The sequence below is a fragment of the Lithobates pipiens genome, unplaced genomic scaffold (assembly GCF_037356315.1).
Source record: "Lithobates pipiens isolate NorthernLeopardFrog02 unplaced genomic scaffold, aLitPip1_a1.2 Scaffold_16, whole genome shotgun sequence".
NCBI lineage: Eukaryota > Metazoa > Chordata > Amphibia > Anura > Ranidae > Lithobates > Lithobates pipiens.
In genome coordinates, this window is record NW_027507748.1 from 341764986 (window position 1) to 341778714 (window position 13729).

The window sequence follows — 13729 nt, forward strand, 5'->3', positions numbered from 1 at the left end:
AAGCTGCGGAACTACTGTGGGGGAAAGTAGTGGTAAGGAGGGTGCGCAGTTTATAAAGCTCATTTTTGTGGTATGTCTGTCTTTGGCCTAGCCCTAGACCATCCTCTTATTAATGTGCTAGGTGCTGACTCTACTCAAAGCCAAACAGAATATGTGGGTTAGGGGCCCATTCATCCTGCAAAAGAATCGCAATCGCTGTGCAATTCACAGGCAGTGCGATTTCAGCCCATCTTTTATTTTTTTATTTTTTAATGGGCTGAAATCATTTCTATATCTCCTCCATTTCCACTGGACAGAAAGTGATGGGAAATGCAAAATTCCCTTATCGCCAGAGCAAAAAATTAGGGTAAAGCCTTCAGTTGGGACACTTGGAACTCTGTAAGATGACATTTCCTGTTGCATCTCCAGTACAGGACATGAAATTAATTGAATGGGAAACCTACTTCTCCAGTAGGATACAGACAGCCAAAGATGTCAGGGAATTCTTTTTTTCTTTTTTCTAAAACTAAGCGAAAAGTTTTGGCTTTAAGCACACTTAAACCACTTGCCATCCGCCCGCACTGTACTGTGGGCGAGCAGGGGCTGTAAGCAAAGCGACGTACCCATACATTTCTGCCCACTTCCAGGTTTAGGGCGCACGCATAAGCGCTTCCTTCTGCGATTGTACACAACAGGAGCCTGTCAGAAGGACCATGAATCATTGTTTGGGATCTGCTGATCAACTGTATACAATCACCGCCCAGAGCTCTGTGTTGGTAAACAATACAGAGCTCTGTACCAAGAGAGCGATATGTCAGTTTCTCATACCTGCAAAGCAGAGATGAGAAACAGAGAGATCTATAGTAAAAATCAGCACATTTTACACACATTAAGCAAACTTGTAAACTGTTACCCCCCTTCCCAGGCAGTGTTGTCAGTACAGTGACCGTACATAGTATTAGCACTGATCACTGTATTAATGTCACTGGTGATGTCAGTTCCCTCCAGTGTCGGTGTCAGATTGACCCCCACACTATCACCGTCCCATTAGAAGTCATTGATTGCTGCCAATAGTGGCATTAAAAAAAAATAAAAAATTCTAGTATATATACACCATAGGCGCTATAACTTTCACTCAAACCAATAAATATACACTTATTGGGATTTATTTATTTTTTTAAATAAAGACATGTAACGGAATACATTTTGACCAAAATTTCTGAAAAAAATAATTATTTTTTTTAAATTCTTTTTCTTGAATATATTTTATAGCAGAAAGTAAAACAATTATTTTTTCTAAATATTTGATCTTTTTTAGTTTATATTGAAAAAAAATGAAAAAACCCAGTGGTGATCAAATACCACCAAAAGAAAGCTCTATTTGTGTGAAACAAATGCTATAAATGTAGTTTTGGGTATAGCTTGGCATAACCACGCAAATTCCAGTTAAATTAGCGCAGTGCCACAGAGCAAAAAATGCCCTGGTCGTGAAGGGGGTAATATCTTCTGAATCTGAAGTGGTTAACTAGAGTGTATGCCTTATGCCCTGTACACACGATCCGAATATTGGACGACAGATCGTCCGACTTATTTTGTTTACTAGTTGCAAGTAGAAATTGAATAGGTTCCTAAAGTCACGAAAATTCTCGTACGACAGAAAGAAAATCGGAAGGGAAGTCATGTGTTGTAGTGTATTTGTATTGTATTTTTGGACAACAACTGTACTGACTTAAACGAAAATCGCACGATAAAATTTTCGTGCTTGTCCAATCGAATAATATCAGATAAACTGTCGTGATTGACTCTCAAAAGCTCTGTGCTAACAATCCGATTATCGTACGATCACATCAAAAGCGGTATTTTTCGCTGTATATTCGGATCATGTGTACCGATGTGAAGGGTGAGTATTTGGGTTGACCATGGAAACTAGTTATTTTTTTTTATAGGAAGGGTATAAAGTGGGGCCTGTTTTAAAAAGGATAATTCTTTTTTTTTTCTCTGCAGGTTGAGGGCTCATAAAAGACTTCATACTGGAGAAACATTTAATTGTGTGACAGAGGGCTGCAGCAAATACTTCACTACACACAGTGATTTACGGAAACACATTCGAACTCACACCAGAGAGAAACCTTTCAGGTGAGTTTTTACTACTTGAAACATGGCAGGCATTTTACACCGATCAACATAAAAGAAATAATGCCAAGAAAGCATTATCAGAGCTGCAATTGTAGATTTAGTAAAAGTGCAAGTTCCATGGCTATCGTGCTGCCCTCAGGCTTCAATGATTCGGAGTCATTGACCTGCAACAGCCATGTAAATAAGGAGTAAACTTGCTGCATGATCGATCTGATACGGAGACTTGGAAAGCATTGAAGCAAGAGATTTGACAGGCAGCTAGTATTTTCACGGAGATCAACAATGGGAATCCATGTATTTTTCTCATGACAGGATTGCTTTGCAGCTGAATGCCCATAGATATGAAAACACAAATAAAAGTAGTTTTGTATTTATTAAAAATCATTAGTGTTACTAAACCCAGGACCCTAAATTCACTATTTCTGGTCTAGATATAACATGAAAATGCAATTTATTTTAGAAAATATAAACTCCTAAACACCTATTCTCATCAGCCGTATATGAGTCTTATGACTTCTATCTGTGTCTGGTTAAAGCTTGTAGGAGTATTCATTCTACTCTAACTGTCCTATGAGGTTGCAGGACCCCTGACCCTCTGTCTGGACAGCGGTGATTGGCCCTCTGTCGATCACATGCAACCTCCTAAGAAAAAAAACTCTAGAAATACACACCAAACTGAGCATGTGCAGAGTGTCCCCAAGGCTCTGTTTTATAACCAGATGGATTGGAGACCATAAAAAAGGAGAGGAATGGAGGAGACGTGATTAAACCTTTTTACACAATGCACAGGATTAATCGCTTAGGCTCCACAGCGAGTATAACCAGCATGCTTTACTGCATATACAGACTGATTTTACTGTTGTAGCTTTAGTAACTGTATATTTAGCTACATTTGGTGTCAATACCTGAAATTTGTATATGATATCACTTGTCTCCTCTAATTTCCTTGTCAGCAGCATTCAGGGAATGGGTGAGAGGGCACTCTAAAGCAGTCGGGATCTCATGTAATGCGTATGTTGCTGACTATGAACAGGATAGCAGAATGGGCAGAGTTGATGACTTTTAGTGCTTGTTCATATGTGCAACAGTCATTGAAGCATTTTGTGGTGGATCGCTTTTCAGAGACATTTGACAGACTGTGAAGAGTCAATATGTCATCTCCACTCTCACTGTTTTACCCCTAGAAATGTGGCACCTGCTGAGCTGAAACCCTGTGTATTACATGTGGTTGTAGGGAGGTTTTAACTGTGCACTAAACGGGTCACGTTCAGGTCTGAATTCAACCAACATCGTTTTTGCAGTGACCTTTTGTTCAAGGCTTTCTTCACGTTGAGAAAGACTGGTCTCTAGGGTATTGTTTACATCGCTAGGGTCTGGCATGTAATTTTATGTTGTGCCATTGCCGTGTGTGCATTTTTGCGCATTCATAGAGGGCATTGTTTAAAAGGATGGGTTGCTTCACTTTTGGAACAAGTTATACGTTGCAGTTATACTTTTTCTTTCTTTCTTTTTTTTTTTTTTTGTAACCACTTGCCACCCACCATATAGCAAAATGACGGTGGCAAAGTGATTTTAATATCCTGACCAGACGTCATATGACATGATCGGGATATTAAGCCGCTGCACCCCCTGGGGGTGCGCATTGCGATGATCATTGTTGCGGTGTGTCAGTCTGATACACTGCAACTACGATCTCAGTAAAGAGTCTCTGACGGAGACTCTTTACCATGTGATCAGTCGTGTCCAATCACGGCTGATCACAGTGTAAATTTGAAGAGCCAGTGATCGACTTCCTCACTCGTGTCTGTCAGATGCGAGTAGAGGAGAGCCGATCGGGTGCTCTTCTCATGGGGGGGGTCTGTGCTGATCGATTATCAGCGCAGCCCTCCCGAGGATGCCCACACTGGACCATCAGGGACGCCACCAGACTACCAGGGTCCAGCACCAGGGATGCCAATCAGTGCCCACGATGGGCATCACTGATTGCCATGCATTATTGTTTGGCACTGATTGGCATCCATCCCTACAATACTGTACGCTACAATGCCGCCTATCAGTGCCCATTCGTGCTGCTATCCATGCCGCCTATCCATGCCAATCCGTGCCACCTATCAGTGTCTGTGTCGCATATCAGTGCCGCCTATCTGTGCCACTTCATTGGTGCCACATCATCAGTGCCCATCACTGCAGCCCCGTCAGTGCCCATCAGTGAAGGAGAAAACTTCCTTTTTTTACAAAGTTTTGTAACTGAAACAAAAAACTTGTTTTTTTTTTTTCAAAAATTTTCGGTCTTTTTTTTTTTGTTTAGCAGAAAATAAAAATCCCAGAGGCGATCAAATACCACCAAAAGAAAGCTCTATTTGTGGCAACAAAATGATAAAAATTTAGTTTGGGTACAGTGTAGCATGACCGCGCAATTGTCATCCAAAGTGCGACAGCGCTGAAAGCTCAAAATTCATCTGGGCAGGAAGGTGTATAAGTGCCCTGTATTGAAGTGGTTAATAACTTTTTCTTTCTCGTACATCACGGGACACAGAGTCTCAGTAATTACTGATGGGTTATAGGGTATCACTAGGTGATTAGACACTGGCACATTCTAGAAAGGAAGTTCAACCCCCTATATAATACTTCAGTTTTTTCACCTGTGTCTTAGGTGTCACGAGTAAAGATGTGCTGTGCTGAGCTCTGCTGGAATGTTCTCACTGGGGCTAGCCATGCAACCGGAACCATTCACGGTGTCTTTTTCTTGGCCGAATTGGATGGTTCCTGGGCCTCGTGTCCAAAGAAACAAGGTTTTACCTGTAACGCTTCTCTTTTTTAGAGAGCTGGACCCTGTGATCCTGTATTTGTTTTTTTTTTTCAGCCATATTCTTGGCGGGGTGCTTTACAGGCCCAGAACTGCGGATTCCCCTGTTCAAGAGGGCCCCAGTCTCTGAAGGTTTTTCCTCTAAACGCAGCCCACCATGAGAAGTGAAGATTGGGTCTGTTGCACAGAACCCTGCAGCTGCATAAGGTAAGGGAGACTCCTCAAGAATTTTTCTAATTCTAGTGGGTTTCTCCTTTAAGTAAATGGTATGCTATGCCTAAAGTCGCTACCGGGGGCTGTCAAGAGCACATACCTTTCATGCCTGATCTGTCTGTCTCAGTGTCCACGCTGTATGCTCCTCCAGCCATGCTCCATGTAGGATGTGGATAGGGGGGTTTTCTCCTTCAGGGATTCTCCCCCCATGGCTTAGGGGGCTGAGGTGAGCCTGAACAGGGAGCGGTAGTATACCGCCGCCATTACAGCGGTTTCACATCCACTGGCCCTTCCCTCTCCTCCACCCCAGTCTTCCCTCCATGCTTGCCCAAGAGTTCAGAGCCTTGGCTCGCGCAGGAAATGCTCGTTTTTTTTTTTTTAAAAGACGAGGGGGGCGAAAGTGGTGGTTGGAGGAGGGGGGGTGGAGCGTTAATGTGACGTCGGCGTGGTTTGACGCCCACATCGCAGGCTACGCAAACTATAAAGTGCACTCTTTTTCAGGTGCACACGGCTTATGGTGGGACACAGAGCAGACGGGCGCATGTGAGTGTGGAGGACACAGGCATTCCCAGGCAGCATTTACTTAATCACCAGACTGAGTCTTGGTGGCAGCGGCAGTTGCTGAACTACATTGCTCAGCAGTCAGTGCATTTTTTGTGCTACCTCTACCTTTTGTTGGTTTGCACTATGGGCAGAAGAGGTACAAATGCCCCAAGAAGTAGGGGCTCAAAGGGGTCCCCCTCAGGCTCTGAGGACCCCACCTCTGCAGCACCTTCCCTCCTGAAGGACCTGGGGAAGCTGGCCAGGGTGAGCAATCAGGGTCAGGAGCTGCAACTGCTTCTGGCACTGCAGCCCCTGTAAACATTACGCAGGAGGTTTTTTCCTCAACCATAAATGGATTAGAGGAAAGATTAGTGGCCTTAATCGCATCTTCACTCAGTGGAAGAAAACGCACTAGGTTCCCCTCTGCCACCAGGACCTTCAAACAGAGAAACTCTGGGGAAAAAGGAGAGGAATCCCCCTCAGAGGATCGGGATGAGACTGATGATTCCACTTCTGAGGAATCAAGTGGAGAAGGGCCCTCTTCAGTTGCCCGTATCGGAGTCCGTTAAAGAACCCTCCTCTTTTTTGGGTTCACTGAAGCCTCCTCAAACTGCACATGCCTTTCCTGTTCATAGTTTACTGGAAAAGCTTATCTATTCTGAGTGGGATCACCCAGATAAACATTTTTTTTCCCTCCTAAAAGTTTTCAACACTTTATCTTATGGAGGAAAAATTTACTAAGATGAGGGGTATACCGGCGATTGACGCTGCCATATCCTCCGTAAATAAATGTCTGACTTGTCCTGTTGACGATGCCCAGATGCTTAGGGATCCAACTGATAAAAAAATTGGAATTCCTATTAAAAAACGTTTTCTCCTTGGCAGGTTCAGTGGCTCAACCTGCAGTGGCAGCAATTGGAGTTTGTCAATACTTGAGAGACCATGTTAAACAGGTGCTCAAAGTTTTACCTGAACAGCAAGCCTGGGGGTTGGCCAACCTACCAGCGGCTTTGTGTTTTGCTGTTGATGCTATCAGAGATTCTATCCTCCAGACATCTCGCCTTTCGCTTAGGTTGGTACATATGCATAGAATCTTATGGTTGAAAAATTGGTCAGCCGAATCACCATGTAAGAAGCTCCTTGCTGGGTTTCCCTTTTGTTGGTGCAAGACTGTTTGGGGAGGATTTGGACAATTATATACAAAGGATCTCTAGTGGGGAGAGCACCCTTTTTGCCAGTTAAGAAAAGGAGTAAACGTCCCTCCTTTAAACGGGCTCTTTCTCCAGTGCCAGGGGCCGCCTCCGTCAGGCTCAAAGGTTAAATCTCAAGAGTCAACCCCAGGGACAAAAGAAGTCCTGGGGAGGAAGTCTACAAGACAAAACGCTAAAGCCTCCTTATGAAGGGGTGCCCCCGCTCGTTCGAGTGGGGGGGAAGACTGCTAAAGTACTTTAGGGTCTGGCAGGAGCATTTTCAGAACAAATGGGGGATCTCCACAATAACTCTAGGTTCCGAGATTTTCCCTCTCCTCGTTTCCTCAGATCAAATGTTCCCAAAGCCCCATAGAAAAAGAAGTCTCTTTGTATGAGGCTGCTGGGGAAGATGGTGGCTTCATTCGAAGCAGTTCCCTATGCATCTGTTTCATTCGAGACTGCTGCAAAACAGTATCCTGTCTGCCTGGAACAAAAAGGTCCAGGTGTTAGATTTTCCGATGTGCCTGTCTCCTACAGTGCGTCAGAGCCTCAGTGGGTGGTTGATACCCGAGAATCTGTAAAAAGGAAATCCTTTTTTACCAGTCACCTGGACAGTGGTAACAACTGATGCTAGTCTTTCAGGTTGGGGAGCAGTTCTGTAACAGTCGACTGTCCAAGGGAGGTGGTCCAAGTCCGAGAGGACCTTAACCATCAGCATTTTGGAGATCCCTGCAGCATATCTAGCCCTAAAAGCTTGGACGCTCAGGTTACAAGGTTGACCTCTCAGGATCCAGTCCGACAATGCCACAGCAGTGGCTTATATCAGTCACCAAGTAGGAACCAGGAGTCGTGCAGCTCAGGAAGAAGTAAACCAGATCTTAATCTGGGCAGAAAAGCATGTGCCCTGCATATCGGCAATCTTCATTCCCGGGGTAGAGAACTGGCAGGACGGACTAAAGTCGCCTACAGTCCCAGGGGAATGGTCTCTTCACCCCGACATCTTCTTGGCCATATGTCAAAGATGGGGAGTTCCAGATGTTTGTGTCAAGAACAAGGGATCCACTTGCATGTGAGACAGATTCATTGGTGACTCCGTGGCATCGGTTCTCTCTGATTTATGCATTCCCTCCTATTCTGCTGCTGCCACGACTTCTTTGCAATATCAAGCAGGAAAATAAGTCGGTGCTTCTGGTGGCCCCAGCATGGCCCAGAAGAGCTTGGTATGCAGAAATAGTGAAGATGGCGTTAGGCTCCCCTTGGACCCTACCGTCGCGTCCAGACCTGTTATCCCAGGGACCAGTATTCCATCCTTCCTTACAAACACTAAATTTGGCTTTTGAAACGCACAATCTGAAGAGTCATGGGCTTTCAGGCCCTGTGATTTCTAGCTTGATTAATGCAAGGAAGCCAGCTTCCAGAATGATTTATCATAGAGTCTGGAAAAGCATATGTCTCCTGGTGTGAATCCAGGTGTTGGCATTCCAGAAAATGTCACAAGCAGAATACTTGAATTTCTGCAAATAGGGTTAGAGATGAAGCTGGCCTTGAGTACCATCAAGGGCCAGGTCTTGGCCTTATCAGTTCCGTTTCAACGTCCACTTGTTTCGCATTCTTTGGTCCGAAGCATTATACAGGGGGTGACGCGCCTTAACCCTCAAGTTAAGGCGCCTCTAAACCCCTGGGACCTGAATTTAGTTCTGTCAGCTTTACCGAAGCAGCTTTTTGAACTGATACGTCAAATTCCCTTAGTTCTGTTGACAAGGAAATTAATTTTTCTGGTGCCCATTTCTATTGCCAGAAGAGTATCAGAATTAGCGGCCCTTTCTTGTAAAGAGCCATATCTAATAATGCACAAGGATAGAGTGATGTTACGCCCTCAACCTAGTTTTCTACTGAAGGTGGTTTCAGGTTTTCATCTAAACCAAGATATTCTGCCTTCCACTTTCCCAAATCCCTGTTCTACGGAAGAAAGGTCACTAGATTCTTTGGATGTATTGAGAGCAGTCAAAGCCTATCTGTAAGCGACTGCTCAGGTTTTCAAAACGGATGTTTTGTTTGTATTGCCAGAAGGACCTAATAGAGGACAGGCAGCGTAGGGTAGGGAATATGGATACCAGAGGAACTTGTTCTAACAAAGATTGCCATATTTCTCCATCTAAGGTCAAGGTGTTCCTAGACTATCCTCTCCTGCCTGGAAGTTGGGTGTTGCCTTGTAGACGACGGGTCAATAATGACCCATACAGAGAAGCTCTAAGGACCTTCTTATCAGTTGCAACTAATTGGCCTATAAGGGGAATATTGATCTGTCTAATGGGTGTAAGCTTGGCCTGTACTGAAAGGGCCTGTCGAAGTTGAAATTATTGAAAAAAAACTAGATGCCAAATTCAATTTGTATTTCCTTAACCACTTCAGCCCCAGAAAGATTTACCTCCTTAATGACCGGGCCGTTTTTTGCGGTACGGAACTGCATTATTTTACCCGACAATTGTGTGGTCGCGCGACACTGTACCCAAGTAAAATTGATGTTTTTTTTCCCCCGTCAAATGGAGCTTTCTTTTGGTGATATTTGATCACCTCTGCGGTTTTTATTTTTTGCGCTATAAACAAAAAAAGACCAACAGTTTTGGGGGGGAAAAAATAGATTTTTTTGCTATAACGGATATCCAAAAAACATAAATTTAGGCCAATATGTATTCTGCTATATATTTTTGAAAAAAAAACAAACAAACAAAAAACACAATAAGCAGATATTGATTTGGTTGCACAAAAGTTATAGCGTCTATCAGCGATTTTTAATGGGACTGTGACATTGCGGCGGACAGATCGAACACTTTTGCAGAGCTAAAAATAGCCACTGATTCCTGTATAAATGACACTGGCAGGGAAGGGGTTAACGCTAGGAGGAGATCAAGAGGTTAAGTGTTCCTTAGGGAGGTGTTTATAACTGTGGGGTGACTGGGAGTAGAGAGGGATCGCTGTTCCTGATCACTAAGAACAGAGCAGATCCTGTTCTGTCTGTTTAAACTGGCAGATCCCCGTTGTGGCTCTCTGTGGAGCGATCGCGGGTGGCTACGCGCACCAAGTCTGGCAACGTGCCATGGGAAGGCGCCTGCTATAGCTATTACACAAAGCGCCATAGCGGTAAGGCGTTACACGCAATAGAGCCACCCTGCCGCAGTATATCTGCAGCGGCTGCTTGGCAAGTGGTTGAAGTATTTTAAGTCATAGCGGCTCTGTCGCAGCATTTTCAGTCATAGCATTTTCAGTCATAGCATTTTCAGTCATAGCATTTTCAGTCATAGCATTTTCAGTCATAGCATTTTCAGTCATAGCATTTTCAGTCATAGCGGTTCTGTCTTTCACGCCATTTTCAGTCATAGCGGTTCTGTCACAACGTGTTACAGTCATAGCAGGTGCTGTCACAATGTGTTAGTCATAGCAGGTGCTGTCACAACGTGTTAGTCATAGCAGGTGCTGTCACAACGTGTTAGTCATAGCAGGTGCTGTCACAACGTGTTAGTCATAGCAGGTGCTGTCACAACGTGTTCGGTCGTATCGCTCCTGTCGAAGTGTGTTCTGTCTCAATGGGTGCTGTCCTAGCGTGGTTAGTCTCAGCGTGTTGAGTCGTAGCGTTCCTGTACAGCATGTTCTGTCGGAGGAGGGCGTATCACAGCCAGTGGACACTGTTGCAGCAGGTGCTGTCATAAGGTTTCATAGTTAGTAAGGCTGAATAAAGACACCAGTCCATCCAGTTCAACCTGAGTGAGTGTCTACAATTGTCCCTTCACATTGCACACTCACATCGGTCCCTACCCTCAAGGAACCCACAATACAAGGTCCCCGCTCATATACTAGGGCCAATTTTGGACAGAAGCCAATTAACTTACCTGCATGTCTTTGGATTGTGGGAGGAAACCGGAGTACCCGGAGGAAACCCACGCAGGCACAGGGAGAACATGCAAACTCCAGGCAGGTAGTGTCGTGGTTGGGATTCGAACCAGCGATCCTTCTTACTGCTAGGTGAGAGTGCTAACCACCACACCACTGTGCTTCCTTTCATTCGTAGCATTCCAGTTGTAGCATTTTGTTCCTACCATTTCTGTTAGCTAGTGCTCACATCCAGGGTCTGTCACGTATACGGATCCATACCGGCTGAGATTTCGTTTTTAATTGATTGTCGCCCCACAATCTTCTCGCCCGTATACCATACGTCATACATTCACGTTCACCATTACACCTTTACTACTACCCACAGTGGTCTGTGGGTACCTCAGCCCTGAATGTTAGTTTTTAATGACCTGTCTTGACACTGCAGGTTGCTTGAGCTCGCTCACTGCATACACTAGGGTGGTGTCATCATTAAGTTCACATTCACGCGCTGTTGGTCTTGTCATTTCTACACCTACATCCTCATACTTGTCAGGTACGTAAGGGTGTTGTTGTTTCATGGGTCGGTTGTCTGTTCTCATTTCTCTAGTTTGTGTTTTCATAGATCGGCGCGTTTTGGAAGCAACAAATTTTCATTCAGCTCTACAATGCCGCATGGGGGTTCAGTGCATGGTAGCACCCCATAATTAAGGGGTGGGATCATATCAAACTCATAGCTGAATTGTATCACTGGTGTACCCCTTTCCTGGCCTCAGCTGGGGGGAGGCAGTACTTTTTAGGTTGTTATTCCCAACTCCGTCCCAACCTCTTCCATCCACCAACGCAGAACGTGTTTCTATGCATGATTCTTTAAACCCAGATTCATGCGGTACTTAATGTGCTCTTAACGTCCATGCTACAATTGTTAGAATGGAGGGGATCATAGCCCGCTCAGCTAGAGCGGAGGTGTCAGCTGCGTCCCCGACGCCTGCTCTGTGCCGACAAGTGATGTTGGAATTTCTTCACAGTGGCATGTGGATCTGGAGGCAAGCCTGGTCACAGGTGATCGATCTGGCCAATGGTTCTTTATCCAGAGTATTCCGTTGGCTTCTATCGCTGCATATTGCCTCTGCAGTTTGGCCTCATCTGCCAACACTATCAAGTATCTATCAGGTGACCAGCATTTCAGGCGCCTACAAACTCCTGTCAGTCTGTCCATTTTTTGCAGCTCACCCTCTCTAAGCCAGGTTAAGGGGTATTCAGTTATGTTCTCTTTGGCACGGCTACCAGTTAACGGCCAGCTTTTCGTGGTGTGTCAGACTTCCTGTCTCCTACCCTTGGCACAGTTCCCTTTTTAGTGCTCTAGGCAGTTCCCTTTTACTACGCTTACAATTTCCCCATAATTAGAACAGATGAACAAGCCGGGGGTTGGTGGTTATATTACTGTACCATAGTAACAGCGTCGGATTAAAGTAATGTCCTTCTCTGCAATATTCCTCTGGTCAGCTTTCTCCCTTTCCCCTTTTATTCGTCAGGATCGGAGGCAACTTTCGTAGGTCCCGAACAGGGGGTCCTTGCTTTTATCATCAGGTACATGGGGTGCTGGAGATCTTCCTGTTTTAGCAGTTACATACGCAACCCCCTTTTCTATAGTCAGCCGGGCATTCGCTATTTTCTGGACTGATGGTTGTTGCCGGCCTTCATTGAAGCTTTCACATCACACCTACTTCGTATCTCTTTTTGCCCTCTTTCAGGCATACTGACAAGCTAGGCCAAGGCACAACTCAGGTCTTGGTAGTTAGGATTATTGTATTTCCAAGTGAAGACTGACTACAAGTTAGAAGGCTGGCCGCAGACTAGCCTGGATTTGTAGGAGGAGTCTGAGGGCTATATATCCCTCCTCCTCTATTGGATCCTTTGTCGTCTCGTTTCTGGGTTCCCACCCATCCCCCTATTCTTTCATCATTTCATTTACATATTCAGGGTATGCCCTCTTTTAGGCATACTGACCAGTTAGGCCAAGGCACACCTCAGGTCTTGGTAGTTTAGGATTATCGCATTTCCAAGTGAAGATTCTGACTACAATAGAAGTTTACCACATGCCTTGCTTTTACGTTTGAATTTTTCCAGTAATGGTTGCAGTAGTCCTGTACCTTGGGATATATCCAAACACCCAATTACTTGAATGCTTGTACGATCCTTATCTGTTAGGCACATAGGGGGAAGTACAACTGATTGGGCATTGAGAGGAAGGAGTACCGATTTCCACCTATTTTTAGGATGGAACGTGTTTCAGTATCTGCAGCTCCCCTCCTGCTGGCCCCCCTCCCTGTTACAGCATGCTGGTGATCTTCTCCCTGAACCTGCTGTCACTGTTTGATACAGTACAGCCATGCAGGGTTACGCCCACATGGCCACATCATTCATTTGCACTTTGCTGTGAATAAATGCCTACAAAGTACCCTTAGCCATCTGCTGATCGCGGGGGGCGATGCTCCGCAGGCTCCTTCAGGAACAAAAATACACTTTTATGCGCTAATTTTTGCATGTAAAAAAAAAAAAAAAAAATATATATATATATATATATATATATATATATATATATATATATATATATATATATATATATATATATATATATATATATATACACACATATATTTTACAGTGCATTTTTGGTGCAGTCCAATGCATTTTCTCCCCCCCCCCCCCCCTTTTTTTTTTTCTCATCTTAACCACTTGCCGACCGCCTCACGCCGATGTACGTCGGCAGAATGGCACGGGCAGGCATAAGCACGTAGATGTACGTGATTTGCCTCCCGCGGGTCGGGGGCCCGATCGGGCCCCCGCCCGGTGCCTGCGGCGGTCGGTTTTCGTTCGGGAGCGATCCCGGACGAGGGGACGGCCATTCATTCATGGCCACCCCCTCGCGATCGCTCCCGACGAATGGAAATCCCCGGTGACATCACTTCCTCTCCTGTAATGTAAACACAGG

General features: G+C 44.9%; 1 protein-coding gene across 1 annotated transcript in view; it reads left to right on the plus strand.

Moving 5' to 3' along the window:
- Positions 1-13729, plus strand: part of MTF1 (metal regulatory transcription factor 1) — a 91003-nt gene that overhangs the window by 37517 nt on the left and 39757 nt on the right. The window contains exon 3 of the mRNA XM_077481818.1: positions 1984-2115. Coding sequence (XP_077337944.1) covers positions 1984-2115 — 132 coding nt within the window. The remainder of the gene's footprint in view (positions 1-1983; positions 2116-13729) is intronic.